The following is an 18,799-nucleotide window of genomic DNA, read 5'->3' as shown; positions in this document are numbered from 1 at the left end:
TTTTGCTAAGTACAGGTAATACCTCCACTGATTATATAATAAACTTTAATTTCTATTACTTAGTTTTTATTTCTTTATCTTGACAGTAAACCCCAAAATATGGAATTGATTAAACCATGCAATAATTTAACTTTTAATGCTGAGCCTGAAACAATCTGTGATTATCAAGAATTTACAAATATAAACGAGGATGCATTTATTATAAAGACTGAGAATAAATTTAATGTAGAACGTGTGCATTTATGGGATGCAATTTTGGAGGAAACAAGTTCTCCTAAGTATATTAAAAATACAGTTACTACTACAGAAAGTCAATCTGTAGCTGTGTAGCATATAATGTATCTTTACGATTTTGTTTTATATAATTTATTACAATTTTTGTAAATATCGTTACTTCAATGCATTCTTAATATTTATTTCTAATTGTTTTTAATTTTTAGTTTATATATATAAATGTGTATGTATTATTTGTTTAATAACAAACGTACTATAATTTTGTAATTTTGTGTGTATGTGAAAAAGTTTTTAAAAGTATTCATATAAATTCCTATATATTAAATAAGATTAATATTTTGTATCTATTAAAAAGTAAATTTTGTTCAAATTTTTTATGACTTTTTTTTAGCATATTGAACACATTGAACATATGGAAATATATCTTATTACGTATTATTATATACAATTATCTGCATTTAATTTAGTTTAATCTATTTCAATTTCATCCAAACGTCCACGCACACGATTCTTTCTTTTTGTCTTTTTTGTTGGTGAAGGCAAAAAGCTTTCCAGAAACTCAATAGTATTGTATATTGTTTGAGAGCTCACTTTGCCTATATACTTCTTGTCGAAATAAGTAATCGATTGGTCGGCACATGTACATGGTGTAGCAAGCAATGGAGCAAAAGCCTCAACATCATTACTTGTCGAATTGCTACCTATAACGAAAAAAGTACATTTAGGTTAGGTTGAGTTACGTTAGAGTGGCAATATAGTGTCCGTTCTGATATCATAAATGAGATACTGTCCGTATGCTATTTCAAATAGATGCGAAAAAACCACCCTAAAGGTAGAGGTGTGAAACAGCTAGCATACGAACAATTTGAAGAAAGAACTCTCCTTAAATACAAACCAAATATAGGACGAAAGCATTCCTTAATTTGAATCCATTTCTTGCAAAAATTCCTTATGAATGAATCTGTTTGATTAAAGATAGATTTCGCAAGAGAATCAACGCGCAACTGCAATAAGGGCGGTATAAAAGGCCATTTCCCTTTAGCAGCAAAAAAACAGACAATATCTATAAGTAAGTAAAGCATAAGCATATTAAAATCACATGCTATCTTTTATATATACTTTTAAGTTAGTATATATATATATATATATAATAAAATTATAGGTTTTAAAAATTGACCACTCACAAGGTACATGAAATATATGTATGAAATTGCGTCGATCCTCAAGTCTTGACACCGCAAAAATGCCTTGTGCCTCTTTGGCATTGGTTTCTCTTGGTTTTGCTTGATTTCTGTCTGCTTCGGTCAGACCAAAAGGTATTTCCTCAACTCTAACACTTTTAAGAAATGCATCAATTATTAAATGTTGAGAAAATAATATTAAAATTATGAATTTATTTAAAGAATATTTTGTTTTTTTGTTGTAAAAAATTAACATTTTCCGTGGTATAGAAATCCCTACTAATAGCACTGCTTTAATAAACGGCTAAAATACTACTAAAATCATGTATGACAAATATGCATTATCCTGCGGGATAGTACATGCAGATATCCTGTACTATTGTTATTTAGTTCATTGATTTTAATTGCTGACAACAAATGCGAACTTTGCGTGTTGTGTTGTGCTAATTTGTGTTGTTTCAATTTTTCCTGGTTTGGGTAGTAAAATAAAAAGTTCTGGATGTACCCGTATTAAAAATGAAAGGACATTGAACTTAAAAGTTTTTATTTTAAGTATACAATAATGAATTTAACTGAAATACAAATGAATTTATGGGTCAATGGATTCTATAAAATATAAAATATATTATTCCAATCATTGATCGTTGGAATAACAAATGAACAAAACTTTTATTTTGAATAACAAAAATCAAGTACAGTGCTGGATCGGGTGTCTAAATTTCCCCCAGAAGAACATTGTCTCCCCCATACAGCAAGAACTGTCCTAGCTCAATATGTGCCCTAACTGCAGCTCTTCTCCGCATGCTGTCGCCTAACTCTGTGCCTTCTGCGCACACTAACCTTCGTCTAATTAACTTTTAGACTCACCCCATGGAAGTGACTGGTTTTCTCCGCCTAAATTCGGGATAATGTTCAATATAAACCTCCCAACCTATTTCTCCACATCCTCCTTTCTGCTCCTTCATCTCCCTTATCCTCTACCCACCCACTTTCCTACTCATGTAATCGTCTTGTGTATCCTTTCATGTTATCTGCTTGCAGGTCCCAGCGGGTTACAACAACAACAATATCGGGTGTCTAAAGCGTGACTCTGTGTTTTTAATTTAGGAGCGAAAGTTTAACTCTTGGTGCTAATAGTATAAAAAATTGTGTAAAATTATATGTATTAAATTAATTTTAAAAAAAATTTTTAAGATTACTGATAATGGCTATTTGACAATATTCTAAATTACTATATTGTAGTCAAAAATATCAATTAATTAATAAATTAATTTTTTTTTTCATTTTTATTTGAAAATATTTAAGTTTATGATTGACTTTAAATAAATTTAATTGGAATCAAATTTAAATTTGTTTTTTTTTACATTAAAATAAATAAATTTAATTTCTGTTTTCTAATTTACTTCCTAAACTAAATAATAATTAGATTTCTTTGAAATACTAAATATCTTCAGACGTATATAAATATATAGTTATTGTATTATTCATATATTATACGATATGTGCTTGTAAATATATTTTAAATAAATTTGTAACAAAGCTTTAACATAGTTTTAATAGATATATCCGTTAAGGTAGTTATAAATTATTTTTAATAAATTAATTTTTACTTATAATTATTTAAGACTTTTTACCTGAACTCATCTATAAATTTTAAATGGAAACTAAAAGAAATTTATTTAGTCTAACAAAATTATTTGAAAATAAATTATTTACCTTTTTTCATTTAAGATAAGACCATCTTATTTTATGTATTAGCATTACATTTAAACAAATTTAATTTAATGAAGTTTATAATACAATAATTAAACTTTTTATTTGATAGAAGAACTAAAGTACTGCAAGTCAGTGATACTCAACCTAAAAGGTTTTGCGGATATATAAGTTTTATGTAGTCTGTATATTTTTTATTAGTTAAAAAATATAAAATAAATTGAATATATTTTTTCAAATATTATAATATTTGATTTTTATTTTAATTTCTTTGAAAATACTCTAAGAAATATAAATAGCATTTTAATGATCGGTGGTAGTAATGCCGCGGACTGGTGGTTGAGATACGCTGATCTAAGAAATAGTAATTATAGTCTGAATTAAACATTTATCAAACTAATAATCCTAATAAAATAATTGTATTTTTTTTTCTTATTATATATTTGGTATATTGTATTTTAAATATTAATAACAATTACAAATTATGTTAAATACTTTGTATTAGATTAAAATATGAAAAATGTTCTTAAAAAATAAAGGCACTTTGAGTTTGGCATTTAACGTCTTATCGGTTTCATGTTTGCTTAATGGAGTTATGGTACAAATACTACATTACAAGTAATTACTAACATTATCTAACATCAACATTATTAGTTCATTATTAATAATTAACTATTACTAATATAATTAACTAAAATAATACTTCATTTTCATTTTATTAGTTTAACAACTATTTTTGGTAGTTGCTGCATGTGGCAAACTTAAATCTATATTAGAACTACTATATTATGTATAACAATTATGAATATGTTTACAACAATGTTTATAATTATTATATATTTATTTCTAAACTTTAAATAATTTCTATTTCATTGCTACGCATTATCACAACGTAAAAGTTCATTCTCATGACTGTTTACATGGCCATTGTGTATGGCATTAGCAGGTGACACAATTAATTCCTTACGATTTTTAGCTAAAATTTTCTTCTTATCGTTTTTCTTTCGTTTCTGTCTTCGATGACAACAGCATATCACAACTGCAATGGAAAATGTTTTAAAAAATAATAATAATATAAATATTATTATATGTTATTCATAGCTATATACTTACTAAGCAGCACCAATATACCACCTCCAACACAACCAGCAATAAAAAACCAAGTGCTACGCGCTTCTTCCAGAGCCGCAGTACGCTTACAGCGCTCAAAAGTAGTCGATTTAATAGTTTCGTTGTAAGGCAATGGGCAAATATTAAGATCAAGAGAGTCTAAAAAAGTATATATATTTTTATGAGTTAAGTATGGATATATATATTCTATATATTAAACAATATATATAACAATATTATAGTCGTAGAATAACGCAGAGAATTTTTTAGATATAGATTTCAAAGAAAAATAATGTTTCATGTGTTGTTGTTGTTGTAATAACCCGCTGAGATTAGCCTGTGTAGTTTCTTTGGGGGGTTTTGAACGACATTTGGTGATCGAGGTCGACGAGTGGCTCACATGCAGCAAAAACTGTGCGAACACAATTGAGATCCGGATATAGCCATGTGCTAAACAGTTACTTGTCACGCATAAACACGTCCATTCCTAATGTGTGCAGCTCTATCCCCCATGACGTCGCCTATCTGCTCTCTTGTCTTACTGTACACACTAATTTAAGTCTAATCGACCTTTGGACTCATCCATATGAGGTAGCTAGGTTTATATGGCTGCAGCCTGATCGATTTCAATTATATCCTCCCTCTTTTTTTTCCATTATCCTCTGAACTCTAACGCCACACATCCACTCCCCTACCCATGTATGCGTCTTATAATCCTTATAGTTTATCTGTGGCTCCCGAACGTAGACTCGGCCGTTGTTGGACATCTCTAAGATTTGTTACATATTTGTTACATACCTTTATTGTTATATGTAATTAACAACAGCAAGTAGACACTCTTATATGTGAATTTAATCAAATAGCATTTCTTTATATAAATTACATTTATATAAAGATTACATTTATATTGCATTTTTAGTATAAATTAAAAAAAAATAATAACTTAAGAAGGTTAAGGAGAATAGTTCATAGTTTAATAATAGTAGAATAGTTCAATAATATATCAAAAATAAAAAAAAATTCATATAGACTTACGAGTAGATATGATTAACAAATAACTAAAGATAAAGCAATGAAAATTTTCGATAAGATTGGTAAGCACCAAAACTGTACAATCAGAAATCTCAGAAATCTGAGAAAACCTGTCAAAGAAGAAAGCTATGTCTTATTGACATTCGGACACAAAAACATTTTAATGAAGCTAGACTTGTCCTACCCTGTGGTATCTCCTGCAATGCGTGTCTCTCTCTCGAGGAAAGGACACCAGAACACCTGATGTGTCTGTGTCCAGGTTTGGCCAGATCGTTTAAGGATTTTAAAACAATTTATTTTTCAATTAACAAAGATGTTGAGAAGTCGGATCCGGAGAAACGGGAATTTTAAAAATAACGATATAGCAATTTATTTTTAATATAACTTACCTCTACAAATTGGTACAAATTTTGTATCTGCATCCACAAATCGCAAGTGATTATTAACTTGCTGACATGAACAAATTGACATATCTGTTTTAGTCAAATCAATACTTTTTAAATTGCACATATTGGCAAATTTACTCATAGTGAGTTCAGTCAAAGGATTTTTTGATATATTAACATGCCAGATATCTAAAATAAAATAAATGAATCAAATAAAAAGAAATGTAATAATTTAATTAATTACATACTTGGTACTATACCCAAGTCAGGCAGATCGTTAAGTGCACAATCAGCTAAGTTTATATATTCTAAGGGCGCTTGTATAGGTTTTTGCAAAGTCTTTAGGGAAAAAGAAAAAAAATAATTGCATATTATTATAGTTAAATATTCTAGTTTATTAACATATAACAGTTACCTCTAAATCTCTGTCTAAATATATAAGTTCATTACTATCTACATATAAATTACGTAGTGAGGGTAGTTGAAATATTTCTAATGGGATTGTCATGAGTGCATTGTTCGATAGATCAATTTCCTGAAAGATATTAATTAATTTATATATCATTTTATGACAGTGATATGATAAAATAATATATTTTTCAACAAAACAAATAATTAATTTTTTTAATTTTCCATTTTGTTTGCATTCGAAATGCAATAAAATAATTTGGAATTACCTGTAATGAGGTGAGAGCTCGAAATGTGCCCGGTTCTACCGATTGTATCATATTTTCATAGAGCAGCAAGTACTTTACCTTTTTGTAATGTTGAAATGAATTTCGTTTTAATTTTTTTATGCGATTGAATGATAAATCCAATATCTGTAATTAATTAAATAGTTACAAAATTATTGTGCTGCTTTAGGTAAATTTAACAAAATTGCTTTAATTAAAATTAATGAAATAATATGTGAAAATATCTGAAAAAGATAAAAGATAATTTTTGTTATGTATTGGTGAAATTAAGTCTGAACGTAAAAATAATTATTATTTCTTTAAAAGATTTATTAATTAATTAGACTCTGTTCTTTTATACTACTTTTTGTGGAAAATAAACAATAAACTAGAAATGTAATGAGGATAATTTTTCGCGAGATAGATATGTTTAACACATGTGAGACAGTGAAAATCTACAAGTAACTTCCAGATTTTCATCATATCCATACAACGTAACAAAGTTTGGTGTGGAAGTGTGATAGTCCCGTACAAATTTGACATAGGTTAGATTACTGGGGAAGTCCGAAAACGTACTTAGACCATGAGGTTCATTGTGATACCCTTAAGAATTTGACACCTGTCACTATACCCATTTAGTACTGGCCGCAAAACCTTTGAGACGAGCTAAGGAAATAGAATTCAGCTCTCTTAATGAATTGAAGAAGTGTGACCCTAAATAGGAGAATCTGTATCAGAAGGTGTGTTGGTCATTCCTCTTCGTCATCCTCCATGCAATGTCTACAGAACAAGGAGGTCTTGATATAGAGCTTCACAGCATGTTTTCCCAACGGGCAGTGTCTCGTAATAATTCCCACTTTCTGAGATCTATCTTAGATATAACTTAAATCTTTGATTTGACATAACAAATATATAGAACAATGTGTCAATTCCGGTACAACCTACCGGTACAGCCACATTATAAAGTGTTGAAGTTTCTCAGAATCAATACAACTAAAACTACAAACTTAAAGAATATGTGACATTTTTGTAGAATAAAAAGTAAGTGGTGGATCGAAAATGTATATCACTAATATTATAGGTGATATTTAAGAACTAACTGCATTTTGTAAATTCTTGAAAATCATATTTTTAAATTTAAGCTAAATATTTAAAGATACATTCTGAGTATTCTTCTAAACAAAATCTATGCCATAACTGGTTTTCAGTAAGTGATAGTGTGAATCATGCCCGCATTTGTCCACTTAAGTAACGCGACATGTCTTTGTGGGTTAATTAAGTTTAATTGAATATCGCTGAAATTTTGTTTGTGCTTATGACAAAATGCTTACTTAAGAAGAATATAGAATCTATTTTTGCTTTAGCTTGAATTGAATTTCTTTTGAATTCAAGTAAATTGACCTTTTAGAAACATCAACCACGTGGGATCAAATAAAATTTTAGCATAAACTCAGCAATTAGCTTATGCAAATCAACAAAAATCCATTTTCAAGTCAAAAATCAACTCTTGCATATATTTAAAATAAATGACAAAGTATTTAAAGATATATAATTTAAAAAAGTACTAACCTCGACACCTGTCCGAAGATATTGTGGTACTTCCTTAAGATTCATATCGTAACATTTTGCCTTTAGTAGTCGGTTCACATGCAAGTGAGTACAAGTCACCTTTTCTCCAGACACAACATTATCGAACGCTATCATCTGTCTCAGTAGAATAAGAAACACTATCCGAGAAATGATGATGCTAACTTCCATACTGCAATTGAATTGAGTAACTTGAATGAATTATATTTAATAAAAAGGATGAAACTTATAAATAAAATATATGATGAAATTTGGGCTCTTTGTGTCATATGTCTTTGATTTTAAAGTTTATTTGTAAAATGTGTATGAATGAGAGAGGATATTTGATACTGATATCTAAAAGGTAGCTAAAAACAATAAAAGAGTTAGTCGTGCGCTACAGTGCATGTGTGACACTTTTAGTTATCTATAAAGTTGATTGTTATTGCAGAGTAGAAAATATAAAATCATTATATTAAAATCATATATGAAATCATATATTAAAATATATTTTATTCAGAATTATATATTGTTAGTATAAATTTGTAAATTAATATCTTCTAAAAGGCTATAAAGTGACAAAGCATTGAAACTTTTTAATAAGATAGGTGTGCATTACAACACAAATCTATTTATGCTAAAGATGCATACTAACTATATGAAAGAAGAAGTTATATAGATACTCACACGCTTATACATTAAAAATCTAATAATTCTGAGCAGAGATATTTAACTATTATGTTCAACCGCACTATTGAGGTAAGGTGTTAAGTAAGGTTCTTGGTACTTACAATTTTAAGCTGTAGAGTAACTCTCAAATCTATTATACTCACATTTTCATAAATGTGCTTATTATATTCTTACTCGTAAGAAGAATTTAGAGAAAATTTTAGCGAACTCCAAAGTAATAAACATATAAATGTCAATGTCCTTTTAAATTTTGTAGTGAACTTGTTTATGTTTATTTAGGAAAATAGCATATTTATTTACATATAAAGAACATTTTAATTTTTTTTAAATACGCTATTCAGAATAAATTCATATTTAATGGAATTACACTAACTTTAATAATGTTTTGAATTTATATAGTATTGGAAGCAGTTATTAAAATTTAATAAAATTACGGAATAATAATATATATATTATAGAAAATGTATTTTACATTTTTTGCTTTAATAATCTTTTTAAAGTTTGTAAATAATCTTTTCAGTTTCTATTTTTAGTCCAACTAAAATGACATTAAAAAACTTTCGGTCACTTAACCGTCATTCTGATCAGAAGCTTCTAAAAAAGACCCAAATATTTAATTTTAGGCTAGTTGAATATACTTTCTGTTAATTCAAATTACATATCGTTTCTGTCGGTCATATCCTGATTAGAAGCTTCTAAAATAGACCCAAATATTTAATTTTAGGCTTGTCGAATATACTTCCTTTAAAGTCATTGGTTCAAAAAGTAACAATGCATTTTAATGATTTGCAATGAACTGCAACATTAGTTTCTTTATTAACTATAGTTCTTTATTAATATTCTATACTATTTAATATATAATAATTATTTACATTAATATAGTAATTTTAAACAATTCAACAATAATGTTGTATATAGCAAAATATATAATTTTGTTAAAGCATCCTTTAAAATTGCATTGTCATAACTAACTATATATAATTATAATAATTAATTAACCGTTGAATATTTCGTATTTAAAAATAAAAAACAATTTTAAATGCAAAGCTTCATTTGCTTATATAGAGAGTTATATTTATATATGTACGTCACCATTTCGTTTTATATACCTATACTCGTATATATGAGTGTAAATAAAATAAATTTAAATATCAGGGTGAGGGTTACAAAGTAATTACATCCCAGTGAGTACATCCAATATAACACACCTTGTGAAGAATTTTATTATGCAATTATCTCAATTCTTTCTCCGAATAAAATGTGGAACACTAAATTGTTTGTAATAAATTTCATTGAGTTGTGTGCTTCGATGAGGTGTAAAAACTACTTCGGCATGCTCCCCCGGATTTGGATGAATGGACTCCTCGATATGCTTATTTATTACATAGTTTGAACTTGACTGCACATCTGATGAATTGCTGCGTTGACATTTTAAGTAGATTCGTTAATTTGTTATTTCACATTATTTAGTGTTTATACGTATCTATCAACTTTTCTCAATGGGTGAGTAAGTGACTGCACAGTGGCTGTGCTGTAATTTGATGTTTATTTATTTTTGTAAAAAACCAAACAAAAGCTATAACAAAACAACAATAGAAATAATCACTGTGATAAATGGAGTATTTAAATAGTAGCACAATTTTGGCGGTTCACATGTTTGATTAAATATTGTGATCCGCCTACATTATCGCCAATGTATGAATCTACAATATATCTCTATATATGTGTATATAAAGTTGGATTTTGTGTGTGATTGATTTGAACGGTTTGTTGCAATCATTTTATTTTAAACATTATTTTATTTTATTTTAAATAAAATAAACACATTTTACAAATACATACATAAAAACATAAAAAACAAATTTTTAGTGATGAATTTAATTGATACAAATCCTGATAAGTGGTAGAAAATAAAAGAAATACAACAGACTTATTAAGTAGTTCGGTTAGCAGTTACAACATATTTTTCATATATACCTCTAGCTCAAAAAGTACTTGGATTTTGTAAATAAAACACACAAATTTTAATTTTATTCCAAATTTATTTTATCTCCTTCAAAATATGCTCCTTCAAAAGGCTTACCACGAAGGGGCAATTTGAGTTTGGGGAAGAGGAAAAAGTCTTACGGATCCAGATCTGGTGAATATGGTGCCTGAGCGATGACAGTGGTGCCGTGTTTGGTCAAAAAATCGTGTACAACAAGAATTTTTCATAGTAAAAATCGCTAAATCCACTTAAGGTAATCTCACATTAACAGCTGCTAATTAACAAAATTAAACAAACATTAAACAAACTAATTGACAGATGGCGCTCAAATTTGTACCATATGTCAAGAAAGGGTATACCAACATAACAAAAAAATTTTTGAAAAAGGTCTATTACTTAAGGAGTAGTTAACAAACAACAAAATCCGGATATTTTTTGAGCAGAAGGTAAACACAGTTTGTTAGAATGATGAAATGTTATTATTTTGCTTATTTAACTTATTGACATTAAACTTTTTATTTTATTTATAGCCATAAGTTCTATTATATTACAACATTATGTATTTACTATTTATACCAAGATTGTCCAGACCAAATGCGATCGTAAGCCAATACAAATCAATGTACAAATTGGAGGGCCACAGAAACAAATACATATATACAGTTTAGCACCATTTTTCAGTTTAGCACCATATAAGTTTGCGGTTTTTGACTAATTTAACGATGGTAATAGCAGATTTTATCTTTTTCCAAAACTAATGATTTATATGTATTGTGACCACAAAGATTCGTTTGCCTAGATGGCCTCTCAACACTTTCAGTTCTATTAATAATTTTAGCTACTTCTGTGGTTCTCCTCTTGTTCTAAACAGAACATATTTAATCTGACCTCTGAACCTTTCTAACTTTGCCAATTGCTTTATCTAAGGATTATGTGCCCTCTATTATTAATGCTTCCTTCGCCTGTAGTTTTATTTTTTAGACAGTCAGATTCAATCTGTCTCTCTTCAATTTTTATTATTCTGCCTCTTGCTTTGCTCAATCTTGCCATGCATTGAGTCCCCTTTACTGTTGCTATTATAACATTTATGGTGGATTGTTTTCTTTGTACCCATAATAAGAATATTTTTCATTCCATATCGACTTTTGTTTTGCCATAATTCTGTTCATTTTGTAATAGCTTTCCGAAATATCTACTCTTTGAATTATAATTGCAATTCAAATTGCAAAAAGGAAAATATGGCAATTCATGAAAAGTAATGACTTATATTATTTTTCTGATCAAAGCATTTTTTGCAATTTTTTTATTTGTCACAGTTTTATTTCAAACTTCCGATTACAATAATCAAAATGCTATAGGATTTTTTTAGTTTAAAGATGTAAAAATGTAAAATTTCAATGGCACTTTAGAAAAGGGACTTTATTCTTAATATATACATTCTCAGAGTTTTATCTTATAAAAATGAAATTAAATTCATGATTAATAAAATTTAAACCCCGTACTATATACAAAAAAAAAATTGTGATTTCAGTGGAATTATATGTTCTTTTATTGTATTTATTCGGTTTTGTTCTATCATTTCGAAACGTCTGTTCATTGTTTATAAATCCAAGTAGATTATTTAGTAGACGTAGACGTATGTTTCCATATCAATCAGACTTCAATCTACATACATAAATTAAATTTAATGCACTCTCTGCGTTTATTTAAAATAAAATTTTTGCTTCTTTCATTGTAATTTTATACTTTTTTGAAAAATCATGTTGACTAATTGCTGTAATTTGTTTACGTGTATTTTATTGCATTAAATGCAATTGTATAAATGCAACGAATCATTTAATTTGTTTATACTGTTAAAATTTTTTAAAATTTTTGTTCGCATAGAATTTCATTACGGTTCATATAAAATACATAAATATTTTTATAAAATGTGTTTTATTTAAACAATAAAAACTATTCGCAATTCGCAATTCGCAATCAATTAATTAAACTCCTTAGCGAATTTACAGAATTCACCATCAATTGCTTTTATCAATTATATTTTGTACTGCAATCAATTAAAATTGTAAAAATTAAAATTGATAATGAAACTATAAATATTTTATACTAAATTACTTATAAGCCAATCGTTTATTTGTTAATACTATTAACTTATAGCAACTAAATGATGTATAACTAAAACTAAACTAATCAATAACGTGCGTTATGTGATTATATTGTGCAAAATAAGCCAAAAGAAATACAAAAATGCTTTATTATTTATTTATTTATTTATATCTATCTATAAATTTAAAACGGTTCTAAAAGTAAGAAGGAGTTGTTGCAGGAATCTCGCTCGCGCTTTTTGTGACCAACCTAACTAAAGGGTTAAAAAAAGCGCCCATATTTAAAAATATACAAAAAGTCAAGCAGAAATTAAAATTCTTTGAAAATCTTGGTGGACTGCTACAGCAACTGTTAAGCAAAAATAGAATTAATGGTAACGAAACAGCAGATAATCTCACAAGGACTTTTTTCAATTCCCGAAGTTGAAATTATTACTTCGAGAAAAGCGTTTGGAATCGATTGAGATCTTAAAAGAATACGCTGAAAGAATTGAAGGCCATTGTTTGGTTAGCCTATGTCACTTCGGTTAAGCCCAAGCATGATTGTATTACAATCCAAGGCGACAAATAATTTTTAATAGGTTAAAGATGGTTTTAAAAATAAATTATTAATTTGAGATACTTTGCACATAGATTGTATTACTCAAATATTCTGTTTACTGTTTTTTAGGAGAACTTGTTATTGTGATTGTAGATAGAGAAGGTCTTAAATAAAATATAATATTAAATATAATAAATAATAATTAATATAAATTTAACAATTTGAATTGCTGACACATTTAATTTCTTTTTGTTATATGGGTATCTGGTATCAACGAATTTAAAGAATATTAGGTGAATGCACAACTGCAAAACAGTGCCGTTTCACAGAAATGGTTTGAGAAAACATACATATATATGTGAGACTTTTTTACTAAACATTTCTTTAAATATTTGGAAATTTGGCTTAAAGTGAGCTTATAGGTTTTTTTTAATATAAACATATATGTCTTGCATTTTACCAGAAAGTTTAAAAAAGTTCAGTTAATACAACAGATATAATTAAAGTCACCCAATTTCTCTAGATGTATTTAGATGTATGTTATTGGTATGTTTTTAAAAAGATATGAATGAAATTTCCTTTGTATTATTTAAAATTTTGTGATGGAATGTCTTTGCATAAATGTAAAAATATAAATATACATGTACAGGCATATATTAATTGGCTTCGTCAATCTCATCAACAATATATACACTTTATTTATAATTTAGCATAATTATTTTTGTTATAATAAAATATATATAAAATTATATTAATTATGAAAGTCGTTGACATTAGTACAGTTATGTTCCGACTGTTTTATTATACACTTGCACCTGACTATTAAGAAGCTTATCCTTAGCAATTTATATCGAATAATAGTTTTATTATTTTTATTTTATATTTTATATCAATTTTCAAACACAATATTTATTACATAACACAATAAAACAGCAATATCAAATAGGAAGATAACCGTATGATTTTAATAAAACTATAAAAACTTTATATTATAAAAGTTTTAATTATTATGTGTTTATTTATGATAATAAACACATTAAATTTTTCAATTATAATAAAACATAATTTGTGTATCACTCTTTTAATGTTGAATTATTAACTGAAATATATTTTTAAAAATACACATAGATTATAAATCATACAAATATTAACATTAAATATATCTTAAATGTTATTAAAATTAGATAACATTCATATTCGAAACTGCTTACAGTGAAATGTTACTAACAGAGCATTTACTTTTAGTGTGAGCAGACACTTGCACCATTTTTTATTGCATTTTAGCGTTTATTAAACACTATGTACTGTATAGAGTAAAATATACAAACAATAATATACAAACGGAAAAACTTCTAGAGGTTCTACATATTTTATTGCATGTATTTAATAAAGTATGCATGTGTTTGTTATAAAAATTAACGCATTTAATACTACTACGACTCAGAGTTATTATTTTATGCGTTTATCAAAAGATAAGTACATTCCCCAATAACTGTTTTTGATATGACTAACAAATCTTAACATTTTATTTTCTTAATAAAAATGACAAAGTTAACATTTACTTAAAAAGTTAACGTTGACAATTTAAAATTACAAATAAACAAAACTTGAGATACACTAAATTAATTAACAGGAAAGTTTATAATAAAATTTATAAAATTAATCATATGAATCATATATTATTTTTAAAGCAACGATGTATTTAATAAAAAAAATTGAAAATTGAATTCATGACTAAGAAATAATCGAATTTTACCAAATTTCGAAATAACTTTAACCATTTTATGGACTAACTATAATTATTACATGAAATTAAGGATCGTGAAACTAATATTTGCATAAATATAGCTGAAAATAACTGTTAGCCTTTTCAAACAAATATGGAAGTGTTAAACTAAAAAGTAATGTATATGTTAAAATTGCTAATACATTAAAATTAGCAATAAAGTAAATTAAAAATTTCCTACGGATTTTTTACAATGTACTTATGTAAATATTTATTTATTGCACTTATTTATTATTTTTGGTTAAAAGTTTTTAAATTCATATATTTATTTATTAAACATCTTATAAAATTTTCACAATGGTTACACCTAATTTACCTAATTTTTATTTAATTTACCCTACTCAAAATTATATTGGTAATTTTGGTAAATTTGTTGGTAAATACCAACATTTGCTGCCATACCGACATAATTTACTATTTTCCTCAATTTACCGTGTGCGAATTCGAGTAACTTGATGAAAAATTGAGGGAAATAGTAAATTATGTCGGTATGACAGCGAATGTTGGTAATTACCAGAATTTCGAATAGGGTTAATTAGATAACAACTAGGTAAATTAGATGTTACTATTGTGAAAATGTTATGATGTTTGATAAATAAATAAATAAATTTGTAAACTTTTAAGCAAAAATAATAAGTGAGTGCAATAAATAAATTAATAAATATTTACATAAGTGTAGTGCAAAAAATCCCTGGGAAATTTCAGTTTACTTTACCTCAATTTACTCGAACGAACACACGGCCTTAATACGGCAATATAATAGAATTGCAAATGTTAAGTAAGCTACTTTGTATAACTGCATTACATTGTCATTTAATAGAAATGGTTTCAGATTATTTGATTGTTTTGGTTGTTAAACTTTAAAGAATATGGATGGATTATATTTGTTTTGATATATCATCGCAATGTATTTTTTTTTCTTTAACTTAAATATACTAAATGTAAGTAAATACAGTGCAACAGGGATTTTAACTGTATTCTTCTGTTATGATTTTTAACTGCATTCTTCTTAAAGTATAAAAATATTTTGTTTGTATTCCCTGACAACATCATCCCTATAATATTTGGCGCCTCTTCCTTTTTTTTAATCTATTTGCGTTAGACCAGGGCTGTCCAAAACACGACCCATCAGCATCATGCGGTCTGTGGCTAATATTTGTGCAACCCGCGACATGTTTCTAATCTACCATAACTAATTAAATTTTTCTTTGTTATAAATTGGTAATATTACATTATTTTATTTTTATAGCATCCCAAATAAATGAATTAAAATTGCTTAAATAATTGTTTACACTTGACGTTAATTTACTAAATCCTCAAAGAGTTATATATACGAGTATAAAGATACGAGTATAAACTCGTATCCAGTACCGTAAGTCATTATATTAAAAATAAGGTATTTTTCTATGGTTACAAGTAATATTAATAATGTTGATATTGATAGAATTGTAAAAGAAAAATTAATGAAGAACCAATAAAACTAAATTTAACATTATCCCTCTATTTTAATTTGTCTCTGGCAAAATTATGAGCGTATGCATTTATTTCTGCGGCCGTCCAACCTATTCAGTGATTTGAATAGGCCCGCGGTCTTATGTGGTCTGGATGGGTCTGTGTTAGACCATTTAATACCGCATTATTTAAATTAAAAATTCTAATTTATATTGATTAGATCACTAATCTAAAGTGAAAACTGTAAAAATTAGTTTTTTTTTCAAAAAAAAAAGCCAAAATATAATTTCATCTTTGAGTTAAAAAGTCTTTCTGGCATTTTTTACTTATTAATCAGCTGCCAAATTTGACCTCATTCAACCGCAACAAATATTGGCCCAAAAACACAAATCATAACATAATCTGATTTACCCCACTAAATAGTAAAAAAAGAAAACAATAATTTAAAAGAAATGAAAAATCGAAATACCACGAGAAAATGATTTCCACACCCTTTGCTGACATCGACGAAATGCAATCGAAATTTTTTCAATTTTCATTTCATATTTTCATTTTCCAAGCGAAAATAATGGTCGCTAAAAATAAGTTCCATACCGAATCGCCTTTCGAAAATTATTAATATTCCTAAAATATTAGAACAATAAGTTTCCATTTTAATTTTCTTCATTTTTATTTATTTCAATTTTTTTCTTATATTGGAACTAATTGAAAACTTTAGAAAGCGAAATAGTTTTTGAAACGATCATATGATTTTTTTTTATTGGTCTAATGTCGTTCATTTGTTTAGCTGGAAGCTGTTTTATTATCGTTTATCGTTTACGTTATTGTCAGCGATAAAATAGAAAAAATAAACGAAATATCGGAGATATATGAAATTTTTGTACTTTTACATGAAATTTCAAACAAAGAACTATTAAAATTGAAATGATATATTAAAATCTTATTTTTATTGAAGGCGATGATAAATTTGGCACGTTTTGTTTGTTTTTTATTATTGATTTTAATGCCTAACGGCTGTTGAAAATATTGTATAATAAATATTAACGAACACTAGAGAAGAGAAGATACATATATTTAGACATATATCATAAATCTCTTGTAGATTATTTTTAAAAATATTAACGATAATCTTTGTGGTAAGCCAAATACGAGCATAGGAGTAAGAGCATTAATGTCAAGACAAAAAATAGCTAAAATAATAATGATTGTAAAATCTAATACTGGAAGATTTTGTGGAAGGTTTACTACAGAACAAATTTTTTTTATCACATCATTTGTAAAGATGCTGTTGTATTTCTTTTTGCTTTGAGGTATTTTTACTGCTATTGATGTAAGTATGCTTGCCTTGGTAGATATGAATATCAGTTGATTACGAGTTCCTTAAGATGCTCAGACAATAAATCCTAATAATCCAATAGCTAGTATAGCATATACTATTCCTAAAGATCCAAAAGACTCTTTTTTTGCTGATTCTTGTCTAATAATAAGAGAAATTATTCCAAATCCCGGGAGAATCAAAATATAAACTTTTGAATGTTCAAAAAATTTATTTTTATTGCAATTGTAGTTTATGTATGCTTTCTTTCGCAAAAATAATTGTAACCAAGCTAATAAACCTTGCAAATAGCACAATCCGTTAAGAAACTAAGTTCGCATATATCTTTTAGCCTATATCTCTTATTATTGAAACTGTAATAAGACTCCGTCAGGAATAGATATTATCATATGCTTTTTATTATCGCACTTAAAAACGTCATTATTAAATCAGAAATCAACACCAGAAGAAATATGCTAAATAGATATGTTCAACTTATACCATATAAGAATAATATCGACCTATTAACTAAGTGTGAGTCAGAACTACAAAAAAAAAATTTAAATAAAGAAAAAGAAAAAAAAGTATTTATCTTAAGATAAACGACAAGAAAACAGAATTACTCATAGTAACATAGGAAAAACACACTAGTGATAGCTTTAGTAAATTACAGCTTTGTTTTTCGTAAACGATAATACATATCTGGGATCAAAAATATACTGCAACAATGACGTTGGCAAGAAATTCGCTTTAAGACTAATCCTTTTAAAAAATCCTACGGTGTATCTAAGAAATGAGTGGGCCTTTGAAGGAAAATTACTGAGAAGATTAATGGTCAGCAATTTACTCAGAAGAGTAAATGAAAGCAATAATAAGTTAAGAAATTTAATTTCAATAAAAATCGAAAAACTAAGTTCGAAAAAATAAATATAGTTCAAAATGCTATATACACCATCAGGCCCGCTTACAACTGTTTAGTGTAATTTTTTTATTGAAAGGATGTTCTACATGTGCAGTTGCGAACAGA

General features: G+C 27.2%; 2 protein-coding genes across 2 annotated transcripts; both read right to left on the bottom strand.

Moving 5' to 3' along the window:
- Window positions 1-702: 702 nt before the first annotated feature.
- Window positions 703-2,380, bottom strand: LOC119673948. The gene is made up of 4 exons (XM_038085065.1): window positions 2,283-2,380; window positions 1,419-1,591; window positions 1,130-1,297; window positions 703-935 (listed from the first exon to the last, which is right to left on the bottom strand). Exons 1-4 carry the CDS (start codon window positions 2,378-2,380, stop codon window positions 703-705), a joined length of 672 nt encoding a protein of 223 aa, XP_037940993.1.
- Window positions 2,381-3,378: 998 nt separating this feature from the next.
- On the bottom strand, window positions 3,379-10,134 carry LOC119684814 (leucine-rich repeat-containing protein 4C-like). The gene is made up of 8 exons (XM_038098940.1): window positions 9,795-10,134; window positions 7,900-8,089; window positions 6,334-6,477; window positions 6,072-6,191; window positions 5,905-5,995; window positions 5,660-5,845; window positions 4,242-4,397; window positions 3,379-4,167 (listed from the first exon to the last, which is right to left on the bottom strand). The coding sequence occupies exons 2-8, from the start codon at window positions 8,086-8,088 to the stop codon at window positions 4,004-4,006; spliced, it is 1,050 nt and encodes a 349-aa protein (XP_037954868.1). The 5' UTR covers window position 8,089; window positions 9,795-10,134; the 3' UTR covers window positions 3,379-4,003.
- Between the last annotated feature and the right edge of the window lie 8,665 nt (window positions 10,135-18,799).

Source organism: Teleopsis dalmanni, chromosome 2 (genome assembly GCF_002237135.1).
Source record: "Teleopsis dalmanni isolate 2A chromosome 2, ASM223713v2, whole genome shotgun sequence".
Taxonomy (NCBI): domain Eukaryota; kingdom Metazoa; phylum Arthropoda; class Insecta; order Diptera; family Diopsidae; genus Teleopsis; species Teleopsis dalmanni.
This window is presented reverse-complemented; position numbering and strand designations above follow the sequence as displayed.

Coding starts and splice junctions, on each gene's coding strand:
- LOC119673948 (XM_038085065.1), bottom strand. CDS start 2,380: ATGAAGGAGCAGAAAGGAGGATGTGGAGAAATAGGTTGGGAGGTTTAT. Junction 1,592..2,282: donor AAACCAGTCACTTCCATGGG/GTGAGTCTAAAA, acceptor TCAACATTTAAT/AATTGATGCATTTCTTAAAA. Junction 936..1,129: donor ATGCTTTCGTCCTATATTTG/GTTTGTATTTAA, acceptor TTTTCGTTATAG/GTAGCAATTCGACAAGTAAT.
- LOC119684814 (XM_038098940.1), bottom strand. CDS start 8,088: ATGGAAGTTAGCATCATCATTTCTCGGATAGTGTTTCTTATTCTACTG. Junction 6,478..7,899: donor ATCTTCGGACAGGTGTCGAG/GTTAGTACTTTT, acceptor AATTAATTACAG/ATATTGGATTTATCATTCAA. Junction 5,996..6,071: donor ATTTAGACAGAGATTTAGAG/GTAACTGTTATA, acceptor TTTTCCCTAAAG/ACTTTGCAAAAACCTATACA.